General features: G+C 41.1%; 1 protein-coding gene and 1 long non-coding RNA gene across 2 annotated transcripts in view; one reads left to right on the top strand and one right to left on the bottom strand.

The window, feature by feature from the left end:
- LOC138170362 (uncharacterized) overlaps positions 1-5,936 on the bottom strand; it is an 85,956-nt gene extending 80,020 nt beyond the window's left edge. The window contains exon 1 of the long non-coding RNA XR_011170586.1: positions 4,145-5,936. This is a non-coding gene — a long non-coding RNA (uncharacterized lncRNA). The remainder of the gene's footprint in view (positions 1-4,144) is intronic.
- Positions 3,562-13,839, top strand: part of GNAL (G protein subunit alpha L) — a 529,947-nt gene continuing 519,669 nt past the window's right edge. Inside the window, exon 1 of the mRNA XM_069099618.1 lies at positions 3,562-4,160. Within this exon, the coding sequence (XP_068955719.1) occupies positions 3,587-4,160 (574 nt within the window). The 5' untranslated portion in view covers positions 3,562-3,586. The remainder of the gene's footprint in view (positions 4,161-13,839) is intronic.

The raw sequence follows: 13,839 nt of genomic DNA, 5'->3' as shown, positions 1-13,839 counted from the left end.
ATATTCCAGTTTTCCCAGCAGTTTTTGTCAAATAGTGAGTTCTTGTCCCAAAAACTGGGGTCTTTGGGTTTATCAAACAGTAGATTACTATAGTATTAACTTCTGAGTCTTGTGTACCCAATCTACAAAGTTCTTAAAAAGTGTTCTTAAAGTGGACCTGGAGATTTGAACCCCTTTACTTACATAATTTTGAAGGATTCTCCAGAACAAGCATATACTTGGAGTGGCTCCTGGGAAGAGTTCCTCTTGAATCTATTTTCCTGCTGTTTTCTTTTTTCAAGGAAAGATGATGTAAGATAATTAATTCTGTTTATCTACATGTTGTTAGGAATTGCATATTAAATTATTTAATTAGAAAATCAGAAAATGTTCTTTGGTAAGCGTAATTTTCTCAAGCAACATCAACCATTATCAGTTTGTTTCTCATCTGTTTTGTCCCTAAAAGACTTGATTTCCTTCACTTTCTAGAAAATAAGTTATCAATACCATCATTACAGAAGTATGGAATCCTAGAATTTGAAGAAAATTCAGATCTCTTCTGGTCCAAGAGGAAACTGAGGTTAATAGAGATTAAATCACAAGTAAAAATTAAAAAGTGAGTGCACTCTCTAATAAGATTACACCAGAATCAAAAGCAACACTCAGTAAGAAATGCCATTCTTCTCAACTGAGTAGCATTGAACAACATAACTTGCCACACCCAAATGGATTTAATTAAAGACTGAATAACAAGCACAGAGAACATATATTTTGGGTGTCATTTTTGTTTGAATTTAGAAACACAAAGGACTAGAGGTCACCTCTCTTCCAGGGAGGGGTTCTCCCAGAAAAGGTGCTCTGGGTCTAGGTTCAAACAAATTCTGATTCATTTGGGGGGATGATGCCAAAGATAAGTGATAGGGCTTTTCTCACCCTTTCTACCTCATTATGCTTCTTCCCTACAACAAGGTTCAAATATAGCTCATGGGTAGGCTCTCCCCTAAAAGGAATTAAAGAACCCTTTCTTCAATGTATTCACTGTACAAAGAAGTAGATAAAATATAGGGCCATTAAAAAAAAAAAAACCCTTCCACCACAAATGATAGTAAAGCACAAAAGAATCGTAAATACTCATTAAGTTTTTCCTAATTCACGAAATAATAACCTATCACCTCTATAGTGACCTCTTAGGAGGTAAAAGTTTCTGAGGAGACTTTGTAGGACTGCTAAACTGGTACTTCACATTCATCTCAGATCTTTCCTGTCCAAGCAACTCACCAAGTTCTGCTTTTCTGATCTTTCAGATGTGTCTCAGACTTTCTTAGTCCTCTCAGCCATAGCTTCCTCCCAAGCACGGTCATTTTCTTTTCCAAGAAAGTTATAGCTTCAATAAGAAATTAGTCTGGAGTCAAGAAAACCTGAGCTCATATCTGGCCTCAGACACTGACTAGATATGCCCCTCTGGACAAGTCACTTAACCTCTGTTTTCCTCAGTTTCATCAATTATAAAATGGGAGTATTAATAATACCTATCTCACAGGCTTATTATGGGGATCAAATGAGACAATATTTGTACAATGCTTAGCACAGTGACTGGCACACAATAGATGCATAATAAATGTTTATTTCCTTTCTTTCCCCTCTCTGGGGCTCAGATTCCTTATTTTTTAAATGAAGGGGTTCCACTAGAGGACCTTCAAAATCCCTACCAGCTCAGAACCTACGTCTTCCCTAAGTTTTTTCTTCTCTAAACCACACAGCCCCAGTTCCTTCAATGATTCTTTTATGGCAAATTTTTGAGTCCCCTCACCCTCCAGGTTGTTCTTCTTAAAAGTCTTTCCTAACACAAGGCTCCCAGAGCTGATGACAACTCTCCAGACATGTTCTGTCTAGGTCAGAATACTGAAGGGCTGTCACTTCCCTTCTTCCAGATACCATGGCTTCTATTAATGCAGCCTAAGATTAAATTAACTCTTTGGTTGCCAAGTCACACTATCGACTCATTTTGAACTTGCAATGCACACAAACTATTTATTTTTCATACAAAATGCTGTTTTACTCTTTCCTATCATAACCAATTTCAGGACTGTATTTATCCTTTTTAAATCTGATGTTCCTAGTTGTGCCTATACTTCTAACCTTTTTAAAAAAAAGTCATCTTGATGTTAAGCTAGCTTTCTAACATAAATATGCCATTTTGACTTCATCTAAGTAGCAGAGCATTCTGAAAATCCATAATGAAAATTAAACAATTGTAAAAGAATGTACACTGTTAGACTAATTTGAACTGTCTCATAGTTAAGAAAAAGAAAACATTCACTGTATACTTTATAATTGCATTTTGACCGTTATCCTCCTCTAAATATATAATTAATATTGAAAACATATGTGATGTTGTTGAAAGGTTGTTTGAAGGGTATGTAAATAGATGCTGAGGCATTTGATTTTCATCAAGTCTTAGATTTGGAACTGTTTGAGACATTAGGGGTTGTCTAGTTCAATCCCTTTGTTTTTACACCTGAGGAACCTGGGTCTTAGAGAGGCCGAGGCCCTTATCTAAAAGGTGACACATAGTAAATTGAGGTCCCCAGTAATTAAATCACTTGTCCAAGGTCATGGATGGAATACTTGGTAGAGTGAGTATTCGGAATCAATGGTGGTACAGTAGAATGAGAGCTGGATTGGGATCAGGTGGCCTGTACCTGTTTGACCTAGAGCAAGTCACATAACCTCTTTGAGCTTCAGTTTCCTCTTCTATTAAATGAGACGTATGAACTAGATAACCGTGGAAGGACTTTCCAGTTCTAAATCTGTGCTTCTCTGTACTACATGAAGTAGGGATTGCAAGCAGCTTTGTACATACGGCATACACAGGAAGGCATCGACCTTAGTTTGTGTGTATCTCTTTAGATATAAGTAGATGAGCAGATAAGGAGGCAGGAGACGGTTTACGTGACGAATGTGAGAAAATCTATGCATGTTAGCCTTCGGCATCCAATTGCAGCCTTAATTTTCTTTACTAATCATAATCACTGTTCGCTCTCACAATCTTAAACGTCCTTCCGAAGTCAGGCACAGCATTCTGGTGTCAGTCGAGACTGGGGGCAGGGGGTGGAGAGGGAGAACCTCCGTGGCCGCCTACCGCTCTAGCCCACTGCTGCGCGCTTTTCTTGGGCAGCGGTATTTACGGTAAAGGAGGGGGAGGGGGACCGACCGCGCTGTCCGCGCTCCCTCCGTGTCAGGTGATCTCGAGCTAGGAGCCGAGCCCAGCCGAGCGGTGTAGCCGCCGCTGCCGCCGCTGCCGGAGGAAAATGCACAATGGCACGGCGGGGATGTGAGGGGTTCTGCCGCTCGCTCGCTCGGCCCAGACCCGCCGCATCCTCTCTCCGCAGTCCGCCGGCAGGCATGCGGCTGTAGGTCCCTGCCGGGCCGCCCCCCCGCGGTGCCCGAGCCAAAGTGGTGGTGATTCGGCGGCGACCGCTGCCCGAGCGGGGGGGGGGGGGGGGGGGAGCGACGAGAGAAGGTGTTTCCTCTCGGCTCCCCCCAGCCCGACCCCCCCTCCCCTGCCTCCTCCTCCGGATCCCCACACCCCGCTCCACAGTGAAACATGGGACTGTGCTACAGTCTGCGGCCGCGGCTCTTTGGGGATCCCGGCGGCTCCGCTTCCAACGCCACCCCCTCGGAATCGGAGCCGCCGCCAGCACAGCAGCAGCAACAGCTGCCCCAGCAGCCTCCGGACCGCACCGCCCTGCCGGCACCGAGCTCCGGGGAGCTGGGCCGTCCGGGCGCCCCGCGGGCAGCGGCTGCAGCCCAGGCTGGGGGTGGAGGCGGCTGCTTGGGGGAGGCGGCCGCGGGGTCGCTCCGCCGCGGGGACGCAGCGGGCAAGCAGCTGTGCCCCGGGGCCCGGGACGGAGCGCTAGTCGTGCAGAACGGCGGCGGCGGCGGGAGCAAGGCTGGGAACGGGGCGGCGGAGCGGCCGCAGAAGCAGCAGCCCAAGCAGCAGCCGCCGCCGCAGAAGCACGGCAAGCAGAAGCAGCCGCCGCTCAAGCAGCACTGGGACAAGCTGCGCGTGGAGGAGCGCGAGGCCGAGAGGGAAGCGAAGAAGGTGAGCAAGAGCATCGACCGGGCGCTCAAGGAGCAGAAGAGGGAGTACAAGCAGACTCACCGCCTTCTGCTGCTGGGTAGGTGCCGCGCTGGGCGCTGAGAGAGGGAGCTCTCCTCCCTGCTCCCAGCTGTCATCTCTCCCCTTCTCCCTTCCCTCTCTTCAGCGCTTTCGCTCCAGCATGGCCTTGGCGCCCAGACCTTGACCCTTTCTCCTCCGTCTTCATTTTTTGGGGACTTGATGGAGCGGCCAGTGGGTTTTGCGCGTGTGTGGTTGACAGGAGAGCGTGAGTGAGTTTCTGCGTGTAGTCGGGTCACAGTCGCTCCACCCAGGCGCGAAGCAAGAGGACTAGTGAGACTAGGCTACAGAGCTTCAGGTTGTTTCCTTTTTTTCAGGTGTGAAAACGTAGCTATGGGACGTGTGTGAGTAAACTGTTCTGATTCTGGAGCAATCAGCCGGCTCTTTTCGGAGAGCCCAGGTGCAGGGTTGTTTAAGAATCCCCTGCCTTTCCTCTCTTCTAGTTGGTCGGTGGCTGATAGCAAACCTTCAGTCCAAAGAAGGATGCCCTTGGAGAAAACATGTCAGAGGATGAGCCTAGACAAATGGATATGGGTCTGTGAGCCCTCTTTGACATTATTTTTTAAAACGGTTTTGGATTGTTAGCTCTTTTGGGGAGATATTGTGTTGCTAGTATCTGTTGTTATTTAATTAATGAGCCTCTCCGGAGATTTTTCCCCCAGTTGATTCATTTGCAGCGTTGTGAAATCCACAGGGATACCTAATTCAAGCATCTCATTTCCTGTAAGAAGGGGAATAGTCCTGCTGCAGTTTGTTTTAAGTGGACAAAGGAAAAGGGTTTTTTGAAGCCTTTTAGCTTAACCACAAAGCTTTTATTTCAATCACAACGCTAAAGCGAAGACTCCAATAGGTGTGCCTTGTAATGTTTGTTTTGGTGGTGTGTTTTTTGTTTTCTCATTTTATTACCCAGAGTCTGGCTTGCATTCCTTCCTATGTAGACTATTTATATTTCACCTTTACAGCAAGACTATCCGTGCTGCCACTGCTCTTATGAATCCTAACCAAAAAAAAAAAAAAAAAAAGGAAAAAAATACATTGTGACAACCTTTTCAGGGTGGTAAGTTTATAAGCTGGTTGCCAGTACAGTATCACTGAAACTCCTAAAAAGAAACCACAGAGTTTTATTATTATTGTCTGGAAGTCTCAGCTATAGCTTACAGTGTTTCTAATATCTGGTAATTAGGAAACATTCCTCCAGATGTTTAGAATATAAGGCATACCTGTTGCATTTCAAAATTAGACATTTTCAAAAACAAACTTTTGAAATAATACTCTTATGCACAATTCATTGGGGTGTAGGAAAGATGTACTTTCTCATTGCCCTCTAGCTTGTTTTGAAAATGCATAGGCTGAATGGATTAGCTTGAGTAAGATGGTCACAATTTAGGAGATGTGAACCATAAATGTGTTTATTATATAGTACAAAGGATAGAAATTGTGTTGATGATCTTCTACTTGAAGTGTCTATTGATTTCCTCTGTAATTCTTAGTGGGACAACTATTGTTTTCAGACTTAAATATGTTGGAAATAGGCCAAAGGTCTCTTGGAGATATATTTATAATCTTGCTGTATTTAATGGTCAGATAAGTAGTTTTGTTAAAGTTTTTTCATGTACTTTTCTGAAATTGCATACAAACTTTTTTGTGTGTAATAAAAATACTCTATGCGAAGAGACACATACAATATATTAATATGTACATATATGCAAAGTTATAAACTGAGTCCATGACTAATTCACTAAAATAATGATTGATCTTTAATATTTTGGCAAGCCATTTAACACATGCAAAGTGTCTCACTACTATCAGTATACATTTATTTTTTTTTTCTTTTGCTTTTTGGAGGGAGGAAGGTAAGGCAATTGGGGTTAAGTGACTTCCCCAAAGTCACACAGCTAGTTTTTTGTGTTAAGTGTCTGAGGCCAGATTTGAACTCAGGTCCTCCTGACTCCAGGGCTGGTACTCTATTCACTGTGCCACCTAGCTCCCCCTCCCCCAATGTCAGTATACATTGAATGGAACTTCTTAGTGCCTTCTAGATTCATGTTTGAAATTCAGAGAAATCTGGGGTTAAGAGCACATGTATGCACACATATACAAAACCATCTCTTTGAAGGGTAAGTTTTGACTAAAACTCTATTATAGGTCTTTCATGGTCCTGATAAGCCCTTCATTCAGTTTCAAGTAGTTGGAGTTCCTAAAACAATAATGGCTCATATTTATATAATGCTTTCAAGTTTATGAAGTCAGCCCCCCCCCCCCCACACACACACACACAATTTCCTTATAAGCTGGTTTGTAGAAGTCTTATTCTTCTTTGGTTGATTGGTTGATATGTAGCTACTAAGTGTCTTTGCTAAGCCTTGAATCCAAGTCTTTGAACTCCAGATTTATTGCTCTCAGGCTTCATTGTCTCCAACGTCCTATATGAGCTATTAGCCATGAAAGTGTTGGTTCTCAATCCACTTGGTCTTAGAATGTGGTATAGGACAAGAGACTGGACAAAAGTGGTGGGCTAGAGGGCCAACCAAACCACCTTTGATGAATTTGTATGACTGTGAAGGTGGAGAGATAGCCCAAGGTTCATAGTGTCTGCAAAATTTTGCTTATTGTCCTGGAATTTAAACCTCTGTCTCCTTGAGGAGGTGAGAAAGCAAGAGAGGATTGGGAAGTGAAAAGTAAATAATTCACGGACACATCTTTCTGTAATTCATTTTGAGCTAAAGTCTTCTCGAAGAAATGATTTCATCACCCTACAAAGCCTTTATACCAATGCAGCAAGCAAAAAGCATGTAATTTGAGGGGGGGGTGTTGGTGGAATGTTTTTGTTTGGGAATTTTTTTGTTCCAATTATTAAAGCACATACATAATAGTGCTTTGGGTCAGTTATGTAAGTAGCTTGTGTGACTCAAAAGTGATCGCCATATCTGACAGTCATTTTTTTTTTTTATCAGAATATCAGCATGTGTTGAAATAGAAATAAACTTTTAGTTTTGCTGGGACTGGAACTGGCTGAATTTGGTTGAGGATTTTAAAGATTTTCTGAGTCCTTTAACTTTACCTTAAACTCATCTCTAGTACCAATGTATTTTTACAATATTTTCAGTTGTCCTCATAAAATTGAGTTTAATTAGACTGGTGATTATTTCAGTTTTTGTGTTTGTATCCCCAGTGTCTAGCATAGTGTTTGGCCTATAATAAGAATTTAGTACATACATGTGGGCTAATTGATTGAAGGAGCTCAATATTTTATTGTATGAATTAGTGGTTATTTCAGGTTCAAATACCAGCTGAAAGACCAGGAGCTGATTGTGAGGTTCTTCTCTCCCCCCTCCTTAGTCTCCTGTTCTGGGAGCCTCAGGACCTCCCTGGTTGTGTCTGAGTTTGGGCCAACTCTGGACCTGACAAGGAATATGGCAAGTACAGGTTGCCATCCTCTAGGTCCTCTATTGGTTTGCCTTTGTGGTAGCTCTTTGTGGTTATTGAGTTATTTCACTAATCTTTTCAGACTCTTTGTGACCCCATTGGAGTTTTTTTTGGCAAAATACTGGAGTGGTTTGCCATTTCCTTGGCCAGTTCATTTTACAGATGAGGAACTGAGGCAAACAGGTTTAAGTGACTTGCCTAGGGCCACATAGCCAGTAAATGTCTGAGGCCATATTTCAAACCTCTTTGTGGTAACTGACTTTTAGTATATGTGGGCTTCCACTGCCTCAAGGAAAACTTAATCCCAGGAATCTAGATATTTTAGGAGCCCAGAAACCAGTAGGAGAATCTCCTCTGGTTGATTGCTGAAGCTGGCTATATCAGTATGGCTCCCAGCAATCAAAGTTTTAGATCCAGCTTTTTAGACTGAAGGCCATAAGAATAAGGTCAACCAAGGGATAGATTTTGTAGGATGTTACTGTGTCATCTGGGACTGTAAACCCAGTCCTTTAAAACGGCTGACTAGAACTTATCAGGGCTCAAGGGGGCAATGGGGTATCCAAAAGCCAGACACACAGGGTTTTATTTCATGTTATTTGCATGGCTTACTGGCAGCCCCCCTTGGGAATTCCACATCATCTAGTACAATAATTGTGCACAACTGGGGGGGTGAAGTGTATGGAAATGGAATGCGATAACTTCAACTTTTTTAGAAGGATAATGTACTGCCAGATGACTAATAATGAAATACTACAGTCATATGCTGTATAATTGTGTGTAAAGTAGAAAGCATGTATTGTTCTTTTCAAGGAATATTTAAGAGGATGACTCTTACTAGAATTTACATAATTGTACTACAGGAAAAAAAACGTAGGAGAAGACTAGAAATCAGAAGACCTGAGTTGAAGTGTTGGTTTCTACTACTTATTAACCTTTTGATCCTGGACAAGTCATTCAAGTTCTTGTGCTAGGTGGCACAGTGGATAGAGTGCTGGGCTTGGCATCAGGAAGGCATGAATTCAAATCCAGCATCAGTTGTATGACCTTGGGCAAGTCACTTAGCCTTTGCCTCAATTTTCTCAACTTTGTAATGGGGATAATAATAGCACCTACCTAGAAGATTGTCGTGAGGATTAAATGAGATTATTAAGATTAAAACACATTTTATCATTCTGAAAACCAAAGTCAGATATGAAACGGCATAATGATAGGTCTGTTGCATAAAAGTGTAAGAACCTATCTAGAGACCCAGTCTGTTGCACATATATGTATATCCTATTAAGATAGCCAATGCATTTATTTATTTATTTTTTTAAAAGCAATTGGGGTTAAGTAACTTGCCCAAGGTTACACGGCCAGTTATTTTGTGTGGGTGTTAAGTATCTGAGGCCGGAACCAATCCCCGATCCTCCCGACGCTGGGGCCGACGTTGGGGCCGGTGCTCTTACTTACTGTGCCACCTAGCTGCCCCATAGCCAATGTATTTATGAATCAAATCCTGCCTTTGTGTTTCTTTCATGAAATATATGACATGTTCACATTCTTCAAAGTGGTTTATGGGTTGTTTAAAAACAAAACCAAATCTTAGTCATCTAAGATTATTGTCATGATTTTCACAGTACATCATATTGGACTGCAAAAGGAAATATAAAAGCAATAAAATTCATACTTTTTTGTGATGTTTTGGTATCATCAGGAATTTTCAATAAGAATTTCCTGGTGCAGAATAGGCTTTCCCTACTCATTCCCTTAAATATCTGACCAACTTGGCATTTGTCTACTCACTAAAGAAAATGAGGATTTAGTAGTGTTGGGGCTGAATCTTTTGAGTTATTGAAGCTACTAGCTTTCAGATCTGTTATTACTGATAAACTGGAAATTGTGGAGAATTTTGTCAATGCTTTTGTGGGTTGATGTATTATTTCTTAATTCACCTGAGAATTTGTGCAACAGCATGGCTAGCATAATTACTATCATCTCATTTGATGAATCCCCATAATTAAAAACAGTGATGCAACATTACGTGATGGTGGTAGCAGTAAGAAACACATATTCTGTAGCTACTAGAGGCATGCTATTGACTAAGCATTTGGGTTACAATGCTAAGCAAGAACTTTGAGATTGAGATCCATGCCCTGTGTGTGGCATCATGGGAAGCTACACAAAGTAGACATTTAGCAGATATTGGTGTTGACGGGTAGTGATGGTTAGCATATTAAAAGTGGTATATTCCAGTGAAGCAATAATCTCTATATCCTAAGTGTTTCCATTCAAACAGAGGCATCACAGATGTAAATTCATAAACAATGGATGTTGTGTGTGTGTGTGTATGTGTGTTGTAGGCGATGGATGTTCTTTAAAAGGTGTTCATTTTCTTTCTTTTAATTTTACAGGTTGATAATTCAGGCAGTCAACAAGGATATATTAAGTGCTTGCTAGGTGCCAGACACTTAAACACTGAGGAGTCAAAGAAAGGCAAAAACCAGTCCCTGCTCTCAAGCAGCTGAGTTTATTGGGGGTGGGGGGCGGGGTCAAGGAAATTACAGGCTAATGGGGGTTAATGTAACCTATAGGGATTAAATAGGGGGAAAGACATATTATTGAATTGGTGAAGACAAGGGGAAAATGACTCTTTTTTAAAATTTTTTAGAATCCTGCTACTAAGGTGTATCAGTTATACTAGAGAGGGAAGAGAGAAAATAGAAAGTAGATCTAGCATTGATCATTTCTTCTGGTCACCTGAACAGAGCTTTTCATATACATAGTTTCCCACTCTACCTCCCATAGGTTCCTTCCTGTGTGCATGGAGAGGAATAGAGAGCAGGAATAGGAGTGATGAGGGTAATTGAGAGAGAAAAAAAGAGCAATAAGAAAATAAAATTAAAGATTTGAGTGTCTGTATGGATGAATAGTGGGTTACTGTATGCTGCTGTTGCACCTCTTTTTTTTATCAGTTAATATCACTGGTATAGTAGACAGGGAACTGGATTTAGATTTAGGAAAATGCAGGTTCAAATCCTACTGCATACACTTGTTGGTGGTGTGACCCTTGACAAGTCACTTATCCTCTCTATACCTTAATTTCCTCATCTATAAAATGAAAATATTAAACCTGATGACTTCTAAAGTGCCTTTCCAGGATAAATCTATGATCCTTTGAAGACCATCCTCCTAAACCCCTCTGAAGAGGTATGAAATCTCTTTAGAGAAGTACTATGTACTAGAAAGTTCTGTATTTTGAAAGAAAACGTATATGAGCACAATGAGATCATTTTGTAGGATCAAATTATGAACAATTAGCATAAAAATACAAAAGCCAAATACTGAGGGAAGTATATACGCCCTCCATACTCTTGGAATTCTTCCTTGGTACATTACTACGGAGCTTTCATTAATGATAGCATTTTGCCAAATGGCATAATAGAAGCATGTGAATACTAGATTATAAGTTCCTTAGAAAGTAGGACCACTTGCATGTGCATGCCATCTAGATTTTTCAGGACACACAATGTTGCAAGTGGGTGTTTTTAGAAAAACCATTTTTATCATATTCATTCAGTTGAAGGCAAAAGAGGAGAATCTTAAATTTTCTTCTGACATCCTTATCAACAGCTGAATAACTTTCCAGAATTGTGCTTAAGCAATGGATCTTTTGCTGTTGTAGTGATCGTTCCCAAAGAAGACCACAAATAAGCCAGCATTGTTTTCTTCTGCATTGTTCTGTGTTCATGGTATTGGGATAGCCTCATTTGTTCACTTAAATCTTCCAAGTATAGCCACTTAAGACATCATGCTAGTTGGTCTGTTTCAACTTCTTGGGGAAAATACTCCTGAAGTTTCTGATATATTTCAGAATGTCCTATTGTAAATTTCATTTTTTCTTTCAAGCATTGTTGGATGACCTGTCCAAATGAAGAGTCATCATAAAGGTCTTATAATTTAAAGAATTTAATAGTTGATATATTTATCTAAATTCCACCCAAATATCCCCTTGAAAAATCTTCCCTGACTGCTCCAGCCATAATTAAACTCTCCTTCCCATGAATTCCTGGAGTACTAACAGTAGTAGTTATTGTTCAGTCATTTTCAGGCATGTCCAGCTCTTCATGACCCCATTTGGGGTTTTCTTGGCAAAAATACTGGTGTGGTTTTCCACTTTCTTGTCCAGTTCATTTTATAGATGAGGAAATGGAGGCAAACAGGGTTAAGTGACTTGTGCAGGGTCACAGAGCTAGTAAGTGTCTGAGGTCAGATTTGAACACATGAATATGAGTCTTCCTGACTCAAGTCAGGCACTCAATCTACTTAGCCACCTAGCAGCTCAGTAGTATGTATAGTGATTACCATGCAATTTAACACTTCATGGGATCATAGATTTAGAACTGGAAGGGACCTTAAAGATCATTTCATTTTGCTTATGAGGAAACTGAAGTTCCCAGATGTTAAGTGACTGAGTCAATATTTAAACCTAAGTTTTTTTACTCCAAATCCAGCACTTTCTTGCTGTACCACACCACCTCTGGCTTGGTACGATCTTGAATTACTCTGTGTCATTTCATATGTGTTGTCTGCCCCTTCTCCCCTGATGAGACTAAATTACTTGTGGACAGGGACCATATGGAATCTGTATTTTCCCCTGCCCCTTTTCATGTTTAGGGAATTGCTAAGCATGCAGTAGATATTTGGTAAATTTTTAAGTGTTTATCAAACACCTGAATAGGATTCTGAGCTTTAGGGTCTTTATAACATTTGTTTTAAAAGATATGTTCAAACCTTTTAACAGAGTTCAGTTCAATAGACTTCTTTCCAAAACAGAATGTCATTTCTGCTTAGCTTCTCAGTGGTATAAATGAAAGACTATCAATTGTGGCTCAATGGGATTGGCACAAAGTTGATTCTTACTAAAATGTATTGAGTAATATGCCAGTCTTTTCTTAATAGTGATGAAATCTTTTTTTGTGGTATGAGACACAGATCCAGAGTCATAAATCACTCTTTAAAGTTGCCACTGAAAAGCCAGAGGTTGCCTGGATTAGCTGTGGCAGTCACAGCAGCGATTTATTGGGATAGATTGCCACAATGAGTCCTGGGGCTTCTCTCCCCAATTTAGTTCCTGGTGGCAAAATGAAAGAAGATGACTTTGCAGTGGTGATTGGTTATACGTGAAAGGTGGAAAGGAGTTGTAGGGCCTGGGTCCATTCTGCGATCAACCATAGTGTATTAGAAAGAGTACTAGCTTTGGAGTTGGAAAATCTGGGTGTAGATTCTAAATTTTCCCTTTCCTGCCTCCACATTCTTTGGCAAGTCATTTAAACTTAAACATTAAAGATAGGAAGCATTCCCATCTGTAAAAATGAGGAAGTTGACTTAGATAACCTCTGAGGTCCTTCTGGCTTTAACTTTTGGATAATATGACTTTTCTCTTCCTTCGTATTCCATATCCCAGTTCTCCAGTCCTCATTCTCATTGTGTGTGTGTGTGTGTGTGTGTGTGTGTGTGTGTGTGTGTGTGTGTGTGTGTGTGGTGTGGTCCTGTAATGCCACAACTCTCACATTAACAGTATAGGGTGCAGGCATTTCAAAGATTCAAGATGAGAAGCCCTTGGAGAACAGGGAGTTAGAATAAGTTAGTAGGTGTTAAATTCTTGTCTTTGTAGAACTCTGGCTTTTGTAATGCTTCTTATATTGCTCTGTATAAGTTCATCCCTAGAGTTAGCAAGCTAATCTGTAGATGTTGTTTTTCATGTTATCATCCCAAAAGGTAGAGAGTCTCCCCAAGAAAGTGATCAGGATAATGAAGGACCTTCAGATCAAGTCATATGAGGATTGAAATGGGGATGTTCACTCTGGAGAAGACTAATCTTAAGGGAAACTTGAAAGGTTCGACCTTTAAGGACACTGGACTAGACGATTTTTAGGGTCCTTTCCATGTCTAACTCTAGGATCCTGTGATCCTAAATATTTTAAGGGCTATCATGTGGAAGGGATTTTGGACTTGTCCTGTTTGGCCTGAGGACTGAAAGAGAGCAATGGGGAGAAGTTGTAGAAGGATAGAGTTTTTAGCTTAGTTTAACAAGTAGAGCTAGCCTATAGGAACGGGCTACTCCTGGACGATAGAATTAGAATTGAAAGGGACCATAGAAATGTCTCCAGATGAGTTGGAACTCCTGTCCAGAGCCAGGCTGGCCCATTCAGTTCCCTCATCCTTCACTTGAGAGGTGACTTTCTGGACATTTTAATGAATATTTTCTTCCT

The sequence above is a fragment of the Petaurus breviceps genome, unplaced genomic scaffold, assembly GCF_028583685.1.
Source record: "Petaurus breviceps papuanus isolate PSGF00001 unplaced genomic scaffold, PetGlider_PUasm1.0 38, whole genome shotgun sequence".
Lineage (NCBI taxonomy): Eukaryota > Metazoa > Chordata > Mammalia > Diprotodontia > Petauridae > Petaurus > Petaurus breviceps.
This window is presented reverse-complemented; position numbering and strand designations above follow the sequence as displayed.